This window comes from Thermoascus crustaceus (genome assembly GCF_041956765.1).
Source record: "Thermoascus crustaceus strain CBS 181.67 unplaced genomic scaffold VTN00scaffold_8, whole genome shotgun sequence".
Classification (NCBI taxonomy): domain Eukaryota; kingdom Fungi; phylum Ascomycota; class Eurotiomycetes; order Eurotiales; family Thermoascaceae; genus Thermoascus; species Thermoascus crustaceus.
Genome location: NW_027192534.1, coordinates 233,307 through 248,428, shown reverse-complemented (window position 1 = coordinate 248,428; position 15,122 = coordinate 233,307). Strand labels below are relative to the sequence as shown.

The 15,122-nt window shown below is 54.2% G+C and overlaps 6 protein-coding genes across 6 annotated transcripts; 5 read left to right on the top strand and 1 right to left on the bottom strand.

Moving 5' to 3' along the window:
- Positions 1-10: 10 nt before the first annotated feature.
- VTN00DRAFT_9686 (uncharacterized protein) lies at positions 11-703 on the top strand (the record flags this gene model as incomplete). Its single annotated transcript, XM_069436668.1, has 2 exons — positions 11-236; positions 690-703. The coding sequence occupies 2 exons, from the start codon at positions 11-13 to the stop codon at positions 701-703; spliced, it is 240 nt and encodes a 79-aa protein (XP_069284285.1).
- A 177-nt stretch (positions 704-880) lies between these two features.
- Positions 881-5,348, top strand: VTN00DRAFT_9685 (uncharacterized protein; the record flags this gene model as incomplete). The annotated part of the gene is made up of 5 exons (XM_069436667.1): positions 881-1,135; positions 1,276-1,373; positions 1,555-2,474; positions 2,536-3,586; positions 3,638-5,348. 5 exons carry the CDS (start codon positions 881-883, stop codon positions 5,346-5,348), a joined length of 4,035 nt encoding a protein of 1,344 aa, XP_069284284.1.
- Positions 5,349-7,551: 2,203 nt separating this feature from the next.
- Positions 7,552-9,106, top strand: VTN00DRAFT_9684 (uncharacterized protein; the record flags this gene model as incomplete). The annotated part of the gene is made up of 2 exons (XM_069436666.1): positions 7,552-8,099; positions 8,173-9,106. 2 exons carry the CDS (start codon positions 7,552-7,554, stop codon positions 9,104-9,106), a joined length of 1,482 nt encoding a protein of 493 aa, XP_069284283.1.
- A 906-nt stretch (positions 9,107-10,012) lies between these two features.
- On the top strand, positions 10,013-11,369 carry VTN00DRAFT_9683 (uncharacterized protein; the record flags this gene model as incomplete). Its single annotated transcript, XM_069436665.1, has 4 exons — positions 10,013-10,028; positions 10,130-10,243; positions 10,322-10,394; positions 10,460-11,369. 4 exons carry the CDS (start codon positions 10,013-10,015, stop codon positions 11,367-11,369), a joined length of 1,113 nt encoding a protein of 370 aa, XP_069284282.1.
- A 1,230-nt stretch (positions 11,370-12,599) lies between these two features.
- Positions 12,600-13,934, top strand: VTN00DRAFT_9682 (uncharacterized protein; the record flags this gene model as incomplete). The annotated part of the gene is made up of 7 exons (XM_069436664.1): positions 12,600-12,679; positions 12,856-12,889; positions 13,008-13,116; positions 13,266-13,301; positions 13,454-13,505; positions 13,564-13,622; positions 13,723-13,934. The coding sequence occupies 7 exons, from the start codon at positions 12,600-12,602 to the stop codon at positions 13,932-13,934; spliced, it is 582 nt and encodes a 193-aa protein (XP_069284281.1).
- A 449-nt stretch (positions 13,935-14,383) lies between these two features.
- On the bottom strand, positions 14,384-15,088 carry VTN00DRAFT_9681 (uncharacterized protein; the record flags this gene model as incomplete). Its single annotated transcript, XM_069436663.1, has 4 exons — positions 14,384-14,482; positions 14,555-14,687; positions 14,776-15,003; positions 15,069-15,088. The coding sequence occupies 4 exons, from the start codon at positions 15,086-15,088 to the stop codon at positions 14,384-14,386; spliced, it is 480 nt and encodes a 159-aa protein (XP_069284280.1).
- Positions 15,089-15,122: the final 34 nt, after the last annotated feature.

The following is a 15,122-nucleotide window of genomic DNA, read 5'->3' as shown; positions in this document are numbered from 1 at the left end:
CCGATCAGATATGCACCCCGTGCTGCCCCGTCAGTCCACCGGGCAAAGAGGTTTTCCGCCGCCGCACGTGACACACGTGACCGCCGCGCGGAGGCTGTCCCTATGGTGCCTGCGATGTGCAGTGACTCTCCCTCTTGTCTCTTCCCCCAACCCATCGCCTGCCTCTGCTCCCTCGAGGCTCTGGCAGTACCGAGCAGTCTGCTGCGTCTCCCATCTCCAGCGTGTTCTCGACTCCGGTAAGTGATTCTTTTCTTCGTCTCACGCCCCTGGAACCCCCATTGGCCTGACCCCTTTCCCGACATTGGACGGGCCAGCCGTGCTCTGGCTGCTGCGCGGACGCCCGCCCGAAACGGCCTAGCGCGGCGCCGCCTGAGCCAGCGTCTCAGACTCGTTGCATGCGGCCAGGCCAGGCTCTCAGGCAGCCCAACCTCGCCTTTAGCCCAGAGAGCCGCCGACCTCTCAGCGATCGCTGTCCGCCTGCTACGGGCGCTGTTCGTCCGGCCGCTCCACTTCGACTGATTGCGCGCTGCATTGGCCTCTGTTTCTACCGCCCGCTGCTGAACTACTGCTGCTTCTCTGCAACAGCGCACCCCTCTCGCTGCTCGCCCTCGATCCCTCGAGTGAGAGGGGCTGTCGTCGCTGGCGATAGCAATCTCTTCATCTGGCTGACCTCCCCATTTCTCTCCCAGGAATTTTCTCCTAAAACCACCACTTATCACCGTCTCCCTATCCTCCCTGCCGCTGAAAAAATCGCCGCTCCCTTCCTTTCCTTGTCCTTTCCCCGACCGCTGGGAACCGTGACCTGCCGTCGATCAGCGGTCGCATCCGACGACGGCACTCCCTACCGACGCTCCCATCACCACCACCACCATCGTCCGTGATGGCGGCCGCGCTCGATCAGCCCACTGTCGGGATGCTCCCGGCCAGTCTCGAGGCCAACGGCGCCTCCATCACTCCTCCCAACAGCGCCAACGGGAAGAAGGATGCCCCGGATGGCGTTCCCTCCGAGCTCTCCGACCTCGAGCTCGATCCCAATAGCAATGCCGCGCCTCCTGCGCCCGGGCCTCCGCCCATGGACGAGGAGGTCGTGCCAGATCATTACTATGGTGGCGGGAAGATACCTGTCTTCAAGCCGGTGAGTCCGCGTCCTGCCCTGGAACGCCGGGAGATAAGCAACACCAGCGCGCTGTGCTGCGTATCAGAGCCATATTGGCACGGACTTTGCGTGGAATATGATCCGGCTGACTTGGAGCCCAATCCTGTGGTGAAACACAGACCATGGAGCAATTCCGCGATTTCCAATGGTTCATCGACAAGATCGACAAGTACGGCATGAAGTCCGGGATTGTCAAGGTCATCCCTCCGAAGGAATGGTGAGTGCGATATCAAAATACCGTTATCTATGCATTGTCTGTGCTGGTGCTCGGACCGCTTTCCGGTCGAGGTTTCGTCACGATATCCTACACGTCGTCGACCGATGGTGGTGACGGACGGCCTTGTTCCCTGCCAGCCTATCCTGCACGATTATAGAGTTGGCTGACTAGAGATTCTCAGGACCGATTCCCTTCCTCCCCTCGACGAAGCGGTCAAATCGATTCGAGTCAAGAACCCGATCATGCAAGAATTCCACGGTTCGCATGGAACATATACCCAGGCGAACATCGAAAAACAGAGATCATACAATCTGCCCCAGTGGAAGGCCTTGTGTGAGGAGAGCAGTCACCAGCCCCCTGCTCGCAGAGGTGAGCGAAGACGGAACCAGGAAAGAGCAGCTCGCGCTGCGCCGACTCCGAAGCCCCAGACGGCTCGATCCGATTCTCAGAAGCGTCGATCCGGTCCCGGTCGTCCTCCCAAACGTTCCAACCAGGTCAGGATTAAGGAGGAGCCCCCCACGGATGACAGTTCGGAGAGGTCGAAACCTGAAGGCCCCCCAACGCCTGTTTCTCCCGAGTCGAACCCTGTCGAGACCAAGACGGAGGAATTGAGCGACGGAGAGTCGTTACCTGCACCAAAACCCAAGGGCAGGCAGCCCAAGTCTGTGTCTTCGAGAAGGAAGCACAACCGTGGTGAGGCGCTTGACTATATTGACGAAGAAGCCTTCAAGGATTTCGACTACCGCCTTCACGATAATGACGAATATACCCCGGAGAGATGCGAGGAGCTGGAGACCGCCTATTGGAAGTCCCTCATGTTCAACAACCCCATGTACGGTGCTGATATGCCTGGCTCGCTCTTCGACGACTCCACCACCTCATGGAATGTCGCCAAGCTGCCGAATCTGCTGGATGTGTTAGGGCAGAAGGTCCCGGGAGTGAACACAGCATATTTATACCTGGGAATGTGGAAAGCTACGTTTGCGTGGCATTTGGAGGACGTGGATCTCTACAGTATCAACTATATCCACTTCGGTGCTCCGAAGCAGTGGTACAGTATTTCCCAGGAAGATGCTCCTCGATTCGAGCAGGCAATGAAGAGTACGTTATTTTCTGGGAGGTCGATGTGCGAGAAAGATGACTGACTCTCAACTTCACCCAGGTATCTGGCCAAGCGACGCGAAGAATTGCGACCAGTTCCTCCGTCACAAGACGTACCTGATCTCACCCAGCATCTTGAAGTCTCAGTTCGGAATTACAGTCAACAAGATGGTCCACTACGAGGGCGAGTTCGTCATCACCTATCCGTATGGTTACCATTCGGGATACAACCTTGGCTACAACTGTGCCGAATCTGTAAACTTTGCTACGGAAAAGTGGCTGGACTACGGTCGCATTGCGAAGAAATGCAACTGCGAGGCCGATAGCGTCTGGATCGACGTTGGAGAGATCGAGCGGAAGCTTCGTGGGGAGTCGACGCCAGAGTACTACGATGAGTACGAGAGTGAGATGGATGTTGAAGGTGCATCCGACCTCCTCACTCCTCCGCGGAGCGTGCCGGAGAAGTCCGTCACCCGTGTCAAGAAACGGAAGCGTGATGGTGACGAATCGAAACCCAAGCGGGCCAAGGTTCAGGTTGAGATCACCAAGAAGATACCCTGCGTGCTGTGTCCGAACAACCTGGACTACGAGGATCTGCTGCCGACCGAGGACGGGAAGTCCCACGCCCATCGGAGATGTGCCATGTACATCGAAGAGACATCGATCCTGCGCGATGAGTCTGGAAGGGAGGTCGTGTGCGACGTCGATAAGATCCCCAAGGCTCGTCTCGGGCTCAAGTGTCTCTTCTGCCGCGAGGTCAAGGGGGCGTGCTTCCAGTGCAACTTTGGCAAGTGCACCAGAGCATACCATGCTACGTGTGCTCTTCTGGCCGGCGTGCAGGTCGAATTCGGTTCTGTCGCGGTGGTTGCGGACGATGGCAATCAGTACTCGGTGCCGAGCGTCGACTTGAAGTGCAAGTACCATCGTCAGAAGAGACAGAGCTGGATGCCGGGCGAGCCACAGGACAAGGATGGCAAGCTCACCGAAGCCGCCCAGAGGCTCGTCATGGGCGACCTGGTGCAGTTCCAGGTCGACAAGGAGATCAGCGGCGCCGTGGTTCTGGAGAACCGACCAGCGGAACGGACGTTGCTGCTGAAAGTCCTCCCGCGAGGGTAAGTTGACCCCTTCTTTTCTAAGCAGGATGCTGACGAAGACCTCCACAGCGACGTGATCGAGCTGCCGTACCGGTGGATGCTGGTGGTCAAGAAGACCAGCTTCCCTCCGCTGCCGCCGGGCACTAAGCCGCTGCCTGCGCACCTGGCTCGCAAGCCGGCGGCCCGCAAAGATGCTTCGGCGACGCTTCCGCTGCCGGGCACGCCCTTCTGCGACGCCAAGTACCCATATCAGTGGGCCGAGTTCGAGAGCGTGGAATTGCGGGACCATGCCCCACCGGTGAAGGTCGACCTCGAGAAGCGCGAGCAGATCTGGTATTATTTAGGAGAGTCGTCGACCGAGTGTAGGGCACAGTATACGCACAACCCTAGCGTCAAGATCCACAACCCAAGGGCCAATTTCCTGGACGGCATCAAGTCCCTTAGCGCCCTCGCCGCCGTCCGCCTCCCCTCATACCCCCACCACCTTTATGCCCCTCCAACCCCAGTGCTGCAACGCCCGTCACTCCCATTGCAGCGTCCTCTCCCGACCGCTGCAATGCCTTCTGCCTATCGTCCGTTGCCGACTCCTGCGGCTCGTCCTGCCCCCGTTCCTCAACTTCCAAAACCGCAGCCCGACCTGCCGACCAATACTTTTGCCAATGTGCGCGAGCTGATCGCTCGTCGGCGCTTGGCCCAGATCACCGACCATGCCAACGTGTTCGCTGGGTACACCATCGTTAGCCCCGAATTGGTCGTAGAGACCCTACTCGGGCCTATGGGCTCGGTGCCTCCGCAGAATGGCATGGAGAAGCTAGAGATCGCCATGGCCCAGCAGAGGGTTCAGCCTAAGGCATCCGACGGCACTTTGCTGCCCCTGCAGCCTCTCAACATGCGCTCCGAAGAGGTCACCCGCCTGCTGCAGATGCTTCGGTTCTCGCTCATCAGTCACCAGGAACGGCTCGACGTCATCCAGAAGAAGGAACCCGAACACATCAAGCAGGAACCCAACGACAGTGTGAACCTGGGGTTTCCCAAACTGGCTGGGAAGTACCCGTACCTCGACCAGCAGCGTGCCCAAGCGCCAACCGTCTATCAGTCGCCGTACGACCTCCCGTTTGGCTTCTCGGAGCACGCGAAGAAGGAATTTGATCTACCTCAAGAGCCTCGTCGGCCGAAGGAATCCCTTGCCAATGACTACTTTGCCAGTCTGTCGCCGGAGAACCAGGAAAAGATTATGAAAACTTGTGGTGCCTTCGTGCAGCGGGCAATGGAACGATCAGCAAGTCACAGCCGTCAGGGCTCGGCCACCAACTTCAGGCTTGCCTCCGCCCTGGCCCGGCAAACTCAAACGGACAATCCCACCATAGACATCACGACTGTCGAGGACATGCCAATGACGGGACTCGACTTGCCGTTGCACGCGGACTCGCCTGGCTCCAGTTTCAGCAGAAGTCACTTGCGGTACCAGTCACCGAATGACTTTGGTCATGGTGATCACGACTCTGCAATCGTGCCCCGGCACTTGCAAGATCACCACGACCTCTTCGGTGATCAGCAGGCCAACACGCGATTCTGGCAGCACGGTCCGTGGACCGCTGGTGACGGCACCACGCCAAACGAAGAGACCCGTCCGTTCTTTGGTCCTCATGAACGACTGAAGCACGACTATGCCTCGTCGGACATGTCCATCGGACGTGGACCTGGCTCGCTACACTCTGTGGACATGGCTGGGTTCGGCCTGGATGGCCCTGACGATCTTTGTGCCGAACTGAGTCCCTGATTTGGCTTGATCTGTGTCCTTGCCTGCTGTTACGATGCACTGCATTTCTCTTTGGAGTGACGACTCATCCGGATTGACGACTGCATGACTGGGCGTTTTTTTTTTTTTGCTGGGATTCTTTTTCGATCTGATTTATGACGGGATTGATGATAGTCTGGCGATGATTCCCTTTGGATTTGGCACTTTTGTTGGATGTTATGACTGTATCATGTCGATCGGCCAAAAGTAGCCGATCGCAGGTGTGTAGTGGGATAGAGGGATGCCACGATTAGTGGCGTGGTATTGGTACGGATACATGCATGAACACATGGCGGTTTCCTTGGTTCCTTTTCGTTGACGCGAGGATACTGGGTCGGATGATGTTGTTTCAGACACGCTGGTGTACATTTCACCTCTCCCTCCCTCCCTCCCTCCCTCCTTTCCTTGACAGTCCAACCGCCGGCTTTCACCACTCTCATACCCTCTCCTCTTTTTTCAACACTTCCACGAAACCACATGGCAGGGCCTACTTTCGCCCGCCTCTCGTATCGATTTATCACTTATCATCATCATATACACTAGATAAAAGAGATTATGATTTCAATGCCCCCTTTTTGATACCCCAAGTTCCAGGTTTTCCCGATTCCCCGAAATAATCCAATTTTTTGACAGTTTTTCGCTCGGTCGACCTCCCGTCTTTTTCTTTGGTGCTCGCCCTGCTTTTTCTGTTTGGAGGAACCTTACCTATCCAACCTTACGAAAGGACAAGGAAAACTTGAGCGAAATGAAGCTTGCCTACCTACCTCACCTACCTACCTATCCCTTACTTGGCATGGATGTGATGAGATGACATGACCGCTCATCACCAGGTATGGCCATGACTCTTTTCTGTGACCGATGGTCGGATCGGTGTCTGGTATTTTTGATGTATCTTGCATGATCTATAAGACTTTAGGTAGTTTTGAATCGTAGATTTTTTACGGAGTTGTATCTGACGTCCTCGAATTAATCTTCTCCCCGTAGATTATTAGGGATATTCTTAGCCTGTCCTTGGCTCTGTCCCGTCCCCACTGCCGCCCCTGGTGCCATGGTTCCGGGACTGGGACTGGGACTGGGACGGGGACCGGGACCGATCTGATCTTGATGAAATTGCGGTACGGTTAACGGACGGGGTTCGGGAGGGAGATCCACTGCGGGCGGGTTGCGGGATTTGGCGTCGGTTGAAGACTTTTTCTATTAACAAGGTACTGATCTTATAGTAAAGAGTAGTGATGCTTTTGTCTATCGAAGACGTGAGATACGTGTACATGTCCGGTAATCTTTGTATACATACATACATATATATATATATCTATCTCAAACAGATTGAAGACATTTGTATCTATCTGGTTCTGTGCGTTAGGTCTCTGGAGACTTCTGCAATTGAATTTGTGGGTATTGGGTACATGGCGCTGGCTATCTGTAGCGGTTAAGTCGGGAAACCTGTAGTGGCCGATCTCAGCAGTAAGTTGCCTAAGGTACCGACCGTAGTTTATGCTACGCGAATCGAATACGCGAGGACCGAGCGAGCGGACTGGTCAGGTGGCCGGTTGCCGTTCTCAGACATCCTCTATCAGAGACGCGGCTGATATCTATCATGTCGAGAGGAGTCGGCTCTTAGGGGTAGGTCCTTAGTACTCTCAACTAGACCAGCTTGGGCCGCGAGTGCTTATATCATTATCTCTCCCATGCAGGACACGGACATGGCCGTGCGCACGTCGCGGTCGAGTAGCTAAGAGATAGATAAGGGGAAGCTTTACCTCGGGAATCTTTATCTCCTCACCTTACGGTGAAATAAGATATTATCGTGTCTGTCTGTCCAGCGCGCCCGTTCCGCTCTGATGGGCGTAGATGCCATTGAGCGTTGTGATTGTTTACTTTACCCCGCAGGGGATCTTTATCATTATCCCAGCAACCTAAAGCACTTTCTGCAGGCCGTGGAACGGAATTATCTTTCATATTGTCGATTCCAATTCCTGCGGCAAAGATGCGCCAGCGGTCGGTCGATGCCAACGCCGACGAGGCGCTGGCGAAGATGGGCTACAGGAGCGAGTTGCCGCGGAATTTGAGCATGTTGAGTATCCTTGGGCTTGTACGTTTTTTTTTTTTTTTTTTTTTTTATTTATTATACGCCTCTGCCTGCCTGTGGCTACTTGCTGATGTTATTCGCAGCTCAATGGCCATCATGGCCGTCCCCTTCGGCCTGAGCACCACCCTCTACATTACCCTGACCGACGGCCAGTCCGTCACCGTCCTCTGGGGCTGGGTCCTGGTGACCCTGATCTCCATCGCCATCGCGGCCTCCCTGGCCGAGATCTGCGCCGTGTACCCGACCGCCGGCGGCGTCTACTACTGGAGCGCGATGCTCTCCACGAGGGAATGGGCGCCGCTCATGTCCTTCATCGACGGCTGGCTCACCCTCGTGGGCAACTGGACCGTCACGCTCAGCATCAACTTCTCCGGCGGACAGCTCGTCCTCAGCGCCATCTCGCTGTGGGACGAGGACTTTGTGCCCAACGAGTGGCAGACCATCCTCATGTTCTGGGCGGTGATGCTCGTGTGTGCGCTGGTGAATATCTTCTTCTCGCGGTATCTGGATCTGATCAACAAGGTGTGCATCTACTGGACTACGGCGACGGTTGTTATAATTCTCGTGACGCTCTTGTCTGTGACGGATCATAGGAGGGATGGGGCGTTTGTGTTTGGGCACTACGATGCTTCGAAGAGCGGTTGGTAAGATCTCATCCTATATCTTATCAGTTCAGTACACATTATCAGTGAGTGTAGATGCTGAAGCCTGTTCCAGGCCGACTGGATGGGCCTTCTTCGTCGGCCTGCTGCAAGCAGCGTATACGTTGACGGGATACGGCATGGTTACGGCCATGTGTGAAGAGGTGCAGAACCCGCACCGCGAGGTCCCAAAGGCCATTGTGTTGTCCGTCGCCATAGCAGGGATTACTGGGCTCCTTTATCTGATCCCGATCCTGTTTGTCCTTCCCCCGGTGGATCTCCTTCTGGGAGTGGCCAACGGCCAACCCATCGGCCTTCTGTTCAAAACCGTAACAGGGTCAGCAGGCGGAGGCTTTGGGCTTCTGTTCCTGATCCTGGGCATCCTCATGTTTGCCGGCACCGGGGCGTTGACGGCGGCCAGTCGCTGTACCTACGCTTTCGCTCGCGATGGCGCTATCCCCGGATTCAGACTCTGGCGCAAGGTGAACACGCGCCTGGACGTGCCCCTCTGGGGTATCATCCTGTCGACCGTTGTGGATTGTCTGCTGGGATTGATCTACTTCGGATCCGCGGCGGCTTTCAACTCCTTCACCGGCGTCGCGACGATCTGCCTGTCCACGTCGTACGGGCTGCCGGTTCTGATCAATGTGGTGCGGCGCCGTCAGGCAGTCAAGAACTCATCCTTCTCCCTCGGTCGGTTTGGCTACGCGATCAACCTGGTGACGATCTGCTGGATCATGCTCGCCGTGGTCCTCTTCTGCATGCCGGTCTCGCTGCCCGTGACTGCGTCCGAGATGAACTACGCCAGCGTCGTGTTCGCGGGCTTTGCGGCCGTCAGTATCGCGTGGTATTTCATCTATGCGAGGAAGGGGTTCAAGGGGCCGCCGGTGACGGGCGACGAGGCGGCCGGGGAAAACGCTGGGGTTGTGGCCGGCAGGCTGGTCGTGGATGCTGAGAACTCGCCTTCTTCTGAGGAGATGAGTGAGCCGAAGGAGGGTGAATTGGAATGACGATCTAGATATCTATAGATCTACAGATCTACATTTATATTTTTTGGTGATCTTAGTAGTAGTAATATTTTTGGTAACCTTAGTATCGCTTCTGGATCTCCAGCATAGCTGACTTGATCTGGTCTGCTGGCGAGCAAAGCCAACGGATTCGGAGCAGACAGACGCAGTGGTCTCTGGAAGAAACCGGAGCCCCATCCACAAGGTCAATTGCACTGCCTGTGTGTGTGGCCTGTCGGGCGAATCAATTGACCAACAGCCCAGGTAAAACGGGGAATGCAGGTAGACCATGACATGGCATGATGGGATGACGCTGACGGAAAAGACCACCTGCACACGGCGACGACAGTCTCAACCACAACGCAGAGTCGAGAACCCCCATATCGACGGCGAAAATCGTCCGATAAGGAGAAAAAGAAAACGAGCGGTGGGTTTGGGGCCGATCGATGCTCTGAATCAGCAGCTTCTCCGCACCCACTGACGCTAAGCAGCAGCAGCTCCGAACAGCCGCGGTTCAACGTCGAGCCTCCGCGGGCCCAGCATCCCCGTGCCTCTGCTCGTCTCCTGTCGCTCTCGTCTGGGGTCCAACGGCTCTCGTGCGGAGAGAGCATCTGCAACGAGGGACAGTCAGAGAAAAAAAAAAGAACATCTGCCCTGCCAATTGTCGTCGGTCGCGTGTCCCCTGTCGAGCCCACGAAAGAAGGGGGGAGAGTCCGGGGGAAAAGCAGGTCTCTATCTCCTACCACACGATTATTGTTTTATCCCGATTTTTACGGCCGTCTTTTTTTTACTCTCATTTGTTGCGGGATATCTACCTCCTTGTCGATTTTCTTCCAATCCGTTTTGTATTACTCCGTCTCCGCTGTCTTGTATATTTGAACTGATGACGGACAAACCTTCTATCGAATCATGTCTGACTCTGTCGGTACGTATCGCCCCCTACCGTGCGGAGAATCGTGCGCAATGTTTATGTCGTTGCTTCCCCTTCCCTTGTTACGCGTAAGACTGATAAACCTGTGCTTCTAGATCGAGTCTTCGTCCATGCCCTCAACACCGTCAAGAAGATCCCGCGGACGGGTTCCGCAAGACCGCCGCCCGCGGACCGGTTAAAACTCTATGGATTGTACAAACAGAGCATGGGTAAATTGGCTGCCCTCGGATTACTAAATCGACATCGATGGACAGGCTGACAATTGCCCCGCGGGGCGCGGATTGCAGAGGGAGATGTTGAGGGCGTTATGGACCGGCCTGTCGGCGACGGCGCTGACGTCCAGGCGGAGTGTGAGAAATGGTACCTATCCCGGCGCTTACACTGAAAGAATCGAATGGCATTCTGACTGTTCTTTTTCCTTATAGGGACGCATGGTACGCACAGCGCGGCCTGTCTCGGACAGAGGCCAAACGACGGTACATCACGACCCTGATCGAGACGATGCATCGATACGCCTCGCATAGCCCAGAAGCCCGTGAGCTCATATCAGAGCTCGAGTTCGTCTGGGATCAGATCAAGTCCAACAACCCTTCCTCGTCATCTTCGTCCAGCCCTGTGCAGCCCGTCAGCATGCCCATCGTGCCGCAGCAGTTGCAGACACAGCCCAGCTACGGGAGCATAAGCGGTCTGCTGGCCGGTTCTGGTGGCGGTAGTCGTGGGGGCGACGACGATATGGTCGTCAGAGGGGGTTCGAGATTAAGGGTCCTCAGTCCTGTCAGCCATCCCGAAGAGATGTACCAGCGGAGGCACTCCGCGGCGGACGAGGACGAGGACGAAGAAGAAGAGGACGAGGAAGAATATCAAGAGGCTCGGGACGAGCTCTATGACGACGATGACGAGGAAAACCATAACAACGACAACCACCACATCGCAGACGCAGAAGAGGAGGAACATGCCCTGCGGCGGAACCGGAGGACGGCGGACCGCGGGGGGAACAACAACGACATTCACAACCGCAAGTGGCGCCGTCGCGTCGAGCAGGCCTTGACGAAGATGACCGCCGAGATCGCCGCCATGCGGGAGCAGATGGAGGCGCGCGCGCTGTATAACCGTCGCCGGTCGAGCATGTTGGCGTGGCTCAAGTGGCTCGTGTGGGTCGCCATGCGGCAGATCCTCTGGGACCTGACCCTCCTGGCCATCATCCTGATATGGATGCGGCTGAGGGGGGATCGGAGGCCGGAGCAGTGGCTGAAGGCCGGATTGATGGAGCTGAAGGACCGGTTGGTGAGACTGCGGTTGTGGAGGCGGCTAAGGCGGTCGCCGTTGCTGCCGTGATTTCTTTCTTTGTTTCATTTGAATAAAAGGAAGGGCTCAGTCTTTCAACCGTCGTTCTTTATCCCATTTCTTTTTTTTTGCCTCCCTTTGTCATATACATATCATCTCACTCCTGCGGAGGAGGGGGCTTTCGTCAATTTGGTTGGCCTCACGTCGTGTCCTGTCCTGTCTCCTGTCCTGTGTCATACCTATACATATATATATATACATGTTGATTGGGGGTTTTTTTTTGAGAGGCGGGAATAGAAGATTGGATCTAGATTAGGTAGGTAGGTATATATACTTTGGAGGGAAATTTTATCACGTCAATTGGATTTGATGGGAATGGATTGGTCTTGTATTGCATATCCACTGTATTATGTTATATAGGGTTCAAATAGCAGAGCGATCAATCGATCAATCATCAGTCATAATCAGATTCTGGAGTAACTTAAGGAGATCTCCATGCTAAGTGGTAGTAGATAGTAGATAGATACCTAGACAGATTGCACCAATTGAGATGCCATTCACGGTTCTTTTCTTTGGTTACCTACTACCTATCTTAGGTAGTTAGGTAGGTAGGGTGCACAGCGTGCATATCGGCGACAGGACCGAGGTTCAACCGCCGCCTCTCCCTCCCCTCGACAGTTCGGGATGTGCTCCGTTCTCCGGACCCCGGGCCGTGGACTAACTGACGGGTATGGGGTGCGGAGTATCTCGATAGATAATAAACAATACATTGGGTCCTCCAGCCCCGGAGAATGTATGTACAGTGCAGTACACATATCTCGTGTTATCACTGACGGATTCGTTTTTCTCTTTCGGCTTGCTTTGCGTACCTACCTTGTATTAGTGCCGGTAGGGCAATTCATTATACGTAGGTAAGTACCAGGTACTTGACCACTACCTGGGTGCCAAGGTACAAGGTTATCTCTTTTTAACTTTCTAAATTAGGGACCTGTATTAGGCATCTGTCCTGCCTTCACCCGACACCTTGAACCTGTACTGTACAACGTCGACTCGCCCACAACACGACACGACTCAACCTGATCTTACGGGACTGGACAAGGCAACCAGCAGATTCTGTCTCTGTTTGTTTGTCGCCGGCCTTTCTCTCCGTGTGCGACGTTGACGTTGACATCGAAACATTTCTTCCGAATTCTAACCCCAATCAAGGCAGCCAAACTCGCTCGTTACCAGAATCGTATCACCGACACAATAAACTCCGGGGCGGAAAAACAGAAAAAAAAAATGGCGCAGAGTTCAGATGCGGAGAAAAAGGCGAAGGCTAGGCGCGACGCTCTCGAGCGGATACGGTCGTTGGTTGAGTTGTAGGTCTATATTCCACTATCGTACTTGGCTTACCTACCTACCTAGGTACCTGCTACTCAGGTACCTGTTCTGGGTACCGTTTCTATCTATTTATCTGTTTGCTTTTTTTTCCAGATATACCAAGCAGCTAATACATATGTTTCTTCCTACCTACTTACCTACCTAATCTATCTAGGTACAACCGCGTAGTCGACGAGCGCGGGTATAAAGTGAGTCTATCTATCTAGTCCAGACCAGACCAGTCCAGTCCATCCCCATGCGCCACTTCTAGTCCAAATCGATGGATATAGATGTATAGTTGACAACCTACCCTACCTATCCACACAGGGCTACGACACCAAACTGATGCGCGATCTCCGCGTCGTCGACGCCGATCCGACCACGGGCGTGGTGACGTGGGAGTTGGATGTCGATGGGTATTGGGCGAATATGAATGGTTCGTTTTTGTTTTGTTTTTGTCTTGTTTAATTCAATTTGTTTCTCATTCAGACGAGAAAAGAAGGAAGGAGGATGGGGAAGTTGATGCTGGGATTGATGTTGGATTATTGAGTCTTGGCTGATGATGAATCTGGATGGGGCGATCAGGCGTCATGCATGGAGGTGCGCATGCGACTATTTTTGGTGAGTTAATACCTTACCTAACCTACCTAATCTGCCTACCTACCTATCTACGAGGGTAGGTAGGTAGCAAGCAAGCTAGTGACTTGCTTAAAGATTGCCCTGTTTTGGGAATCCATCTTCTGACCGAGTTACACTTAACCTGTCCGTCCCAGATATGTGCACTAGTTTCGGCATCAGCATGATTTCGAAGCCGGGGTATTGGGAGTAAGTCATGTGCAACCTGGACCTACATTATTATATGCATGCTGACACTCAGGGACAGATTTCTAGCCGGTGTATCTCGAATACTGAATATATCCTATCTGAAGGCTGTCCCGATCGGTAAGAACACTTACTTACTCCTTTTTCTCTCCCCTCGAGGGATTTACTGTGACTGCAGAGCTCCAGCTGATACAAGCTCTATCTACCTACTTATATATAGGTGTAACGGTCCGGATCAAGACCCAAGTGGAGGGGCACGGGAAGTCGATGGCCCTGGCCAGCGCGACGATGGAGTCGCCAGATGGCAAGATCAAGTATTCGACGGTGCAGCAGCACAAGTTCCACACGCCGGCGAGACCGGAGTTTGCGGAGCTTGTGAGGGAGTGGTGGGCGAAGTGGGGGGAGGACGGTGGTAGGCAGGTGAAACTCTGATCGAGCGTTGTTTCTTTGTTTCCTCTGAGCTTGCAGGCGTGGGAATTACGTCTGGCAGATGGTATCGTAAAGCGAATAGACTCCTTTCTCGTAAAGCTCTTAGTGGTAGCATCGAAGATAGGCGTCTTGACAGAACGAGGCCGACACTGGTATGTATTGGCGAGGAAGGCTTCCGAGAAGAGAGAGGATAAAGATCCACTTGCTTCGGAGGCAGAAGATCACTGGAACGCTCATCATAGGTAGTCAAGGCAATAAATCTCTATGTCTATGGCTGTAAAAGGCATTTCTAAACATGCATCCGGACGATCGCTGGCAGAACAGGATTCAAGACAGAACGCGGCTGGTTGAAAGGCATGCGATCATTACCGACGCTGGATATATACACGGACAGAACTTCATGACGAAAACGAAATGAAAACGAGGACATAACACAACGACATCAACAAATTTTAATACTGAGGACCGGGGAATTGAGCGTAGAGCTGCTTTGGTCGCAGGTGCACAGGGGTCTGGCCCTCCGGGGACCCAGGGATGACTTTCTTCAGTCCCTATAGCGTTGTGTTAGCGGAAGGAACGAGTTTCCGAGACGGATAATTCATAAGGAAGTGGTTTAAACGTACAAGCTTCTCAAACACACAGCTGTTCAGTTCCATCTCTGGCTTTCGGCACTCCCACATGTGGTGGTTGTTGTTCTCGAGGCACTCCCAGTGCGCGTTGAACTGCTTCAGGCAGTGCGTGTTGATGTCCTTGATCCTGTACCGACGGAATAAATCGTGTTAGCGTTTACCTTTCCATATTACCCCTCGAAGAAACTTTTCTCCCGCGAAAGCAGTCAACATACACACTCGCAGCACAACGAGTAACCTTGCGACCCTCCTTCAAACACTCCAACTCGCCCCGTCCATTCGCTTCCGCCTTGCACTTCATGTAATCATCATTGTAGGCCCTGCACCGGTCACCAATGAAGTACGACGCGCTCATCAGCGGCGCAGAAGTGGCACCGATCTCCTCCACCTTGGGGATGCCCTCGGGCATCGGCGTGGTGTCATAGAGGAGGTGCTGGTTGAACCTATAATTTTGATAACGAAGTAAGCAATTGACGCCCCTATCGTGGGTCTTGAGGGAAAATCATACTGGGGCTGCCTTCTCGACATCTTGGCGGTGGTGTTGCTTGTCTACCTGACCTGT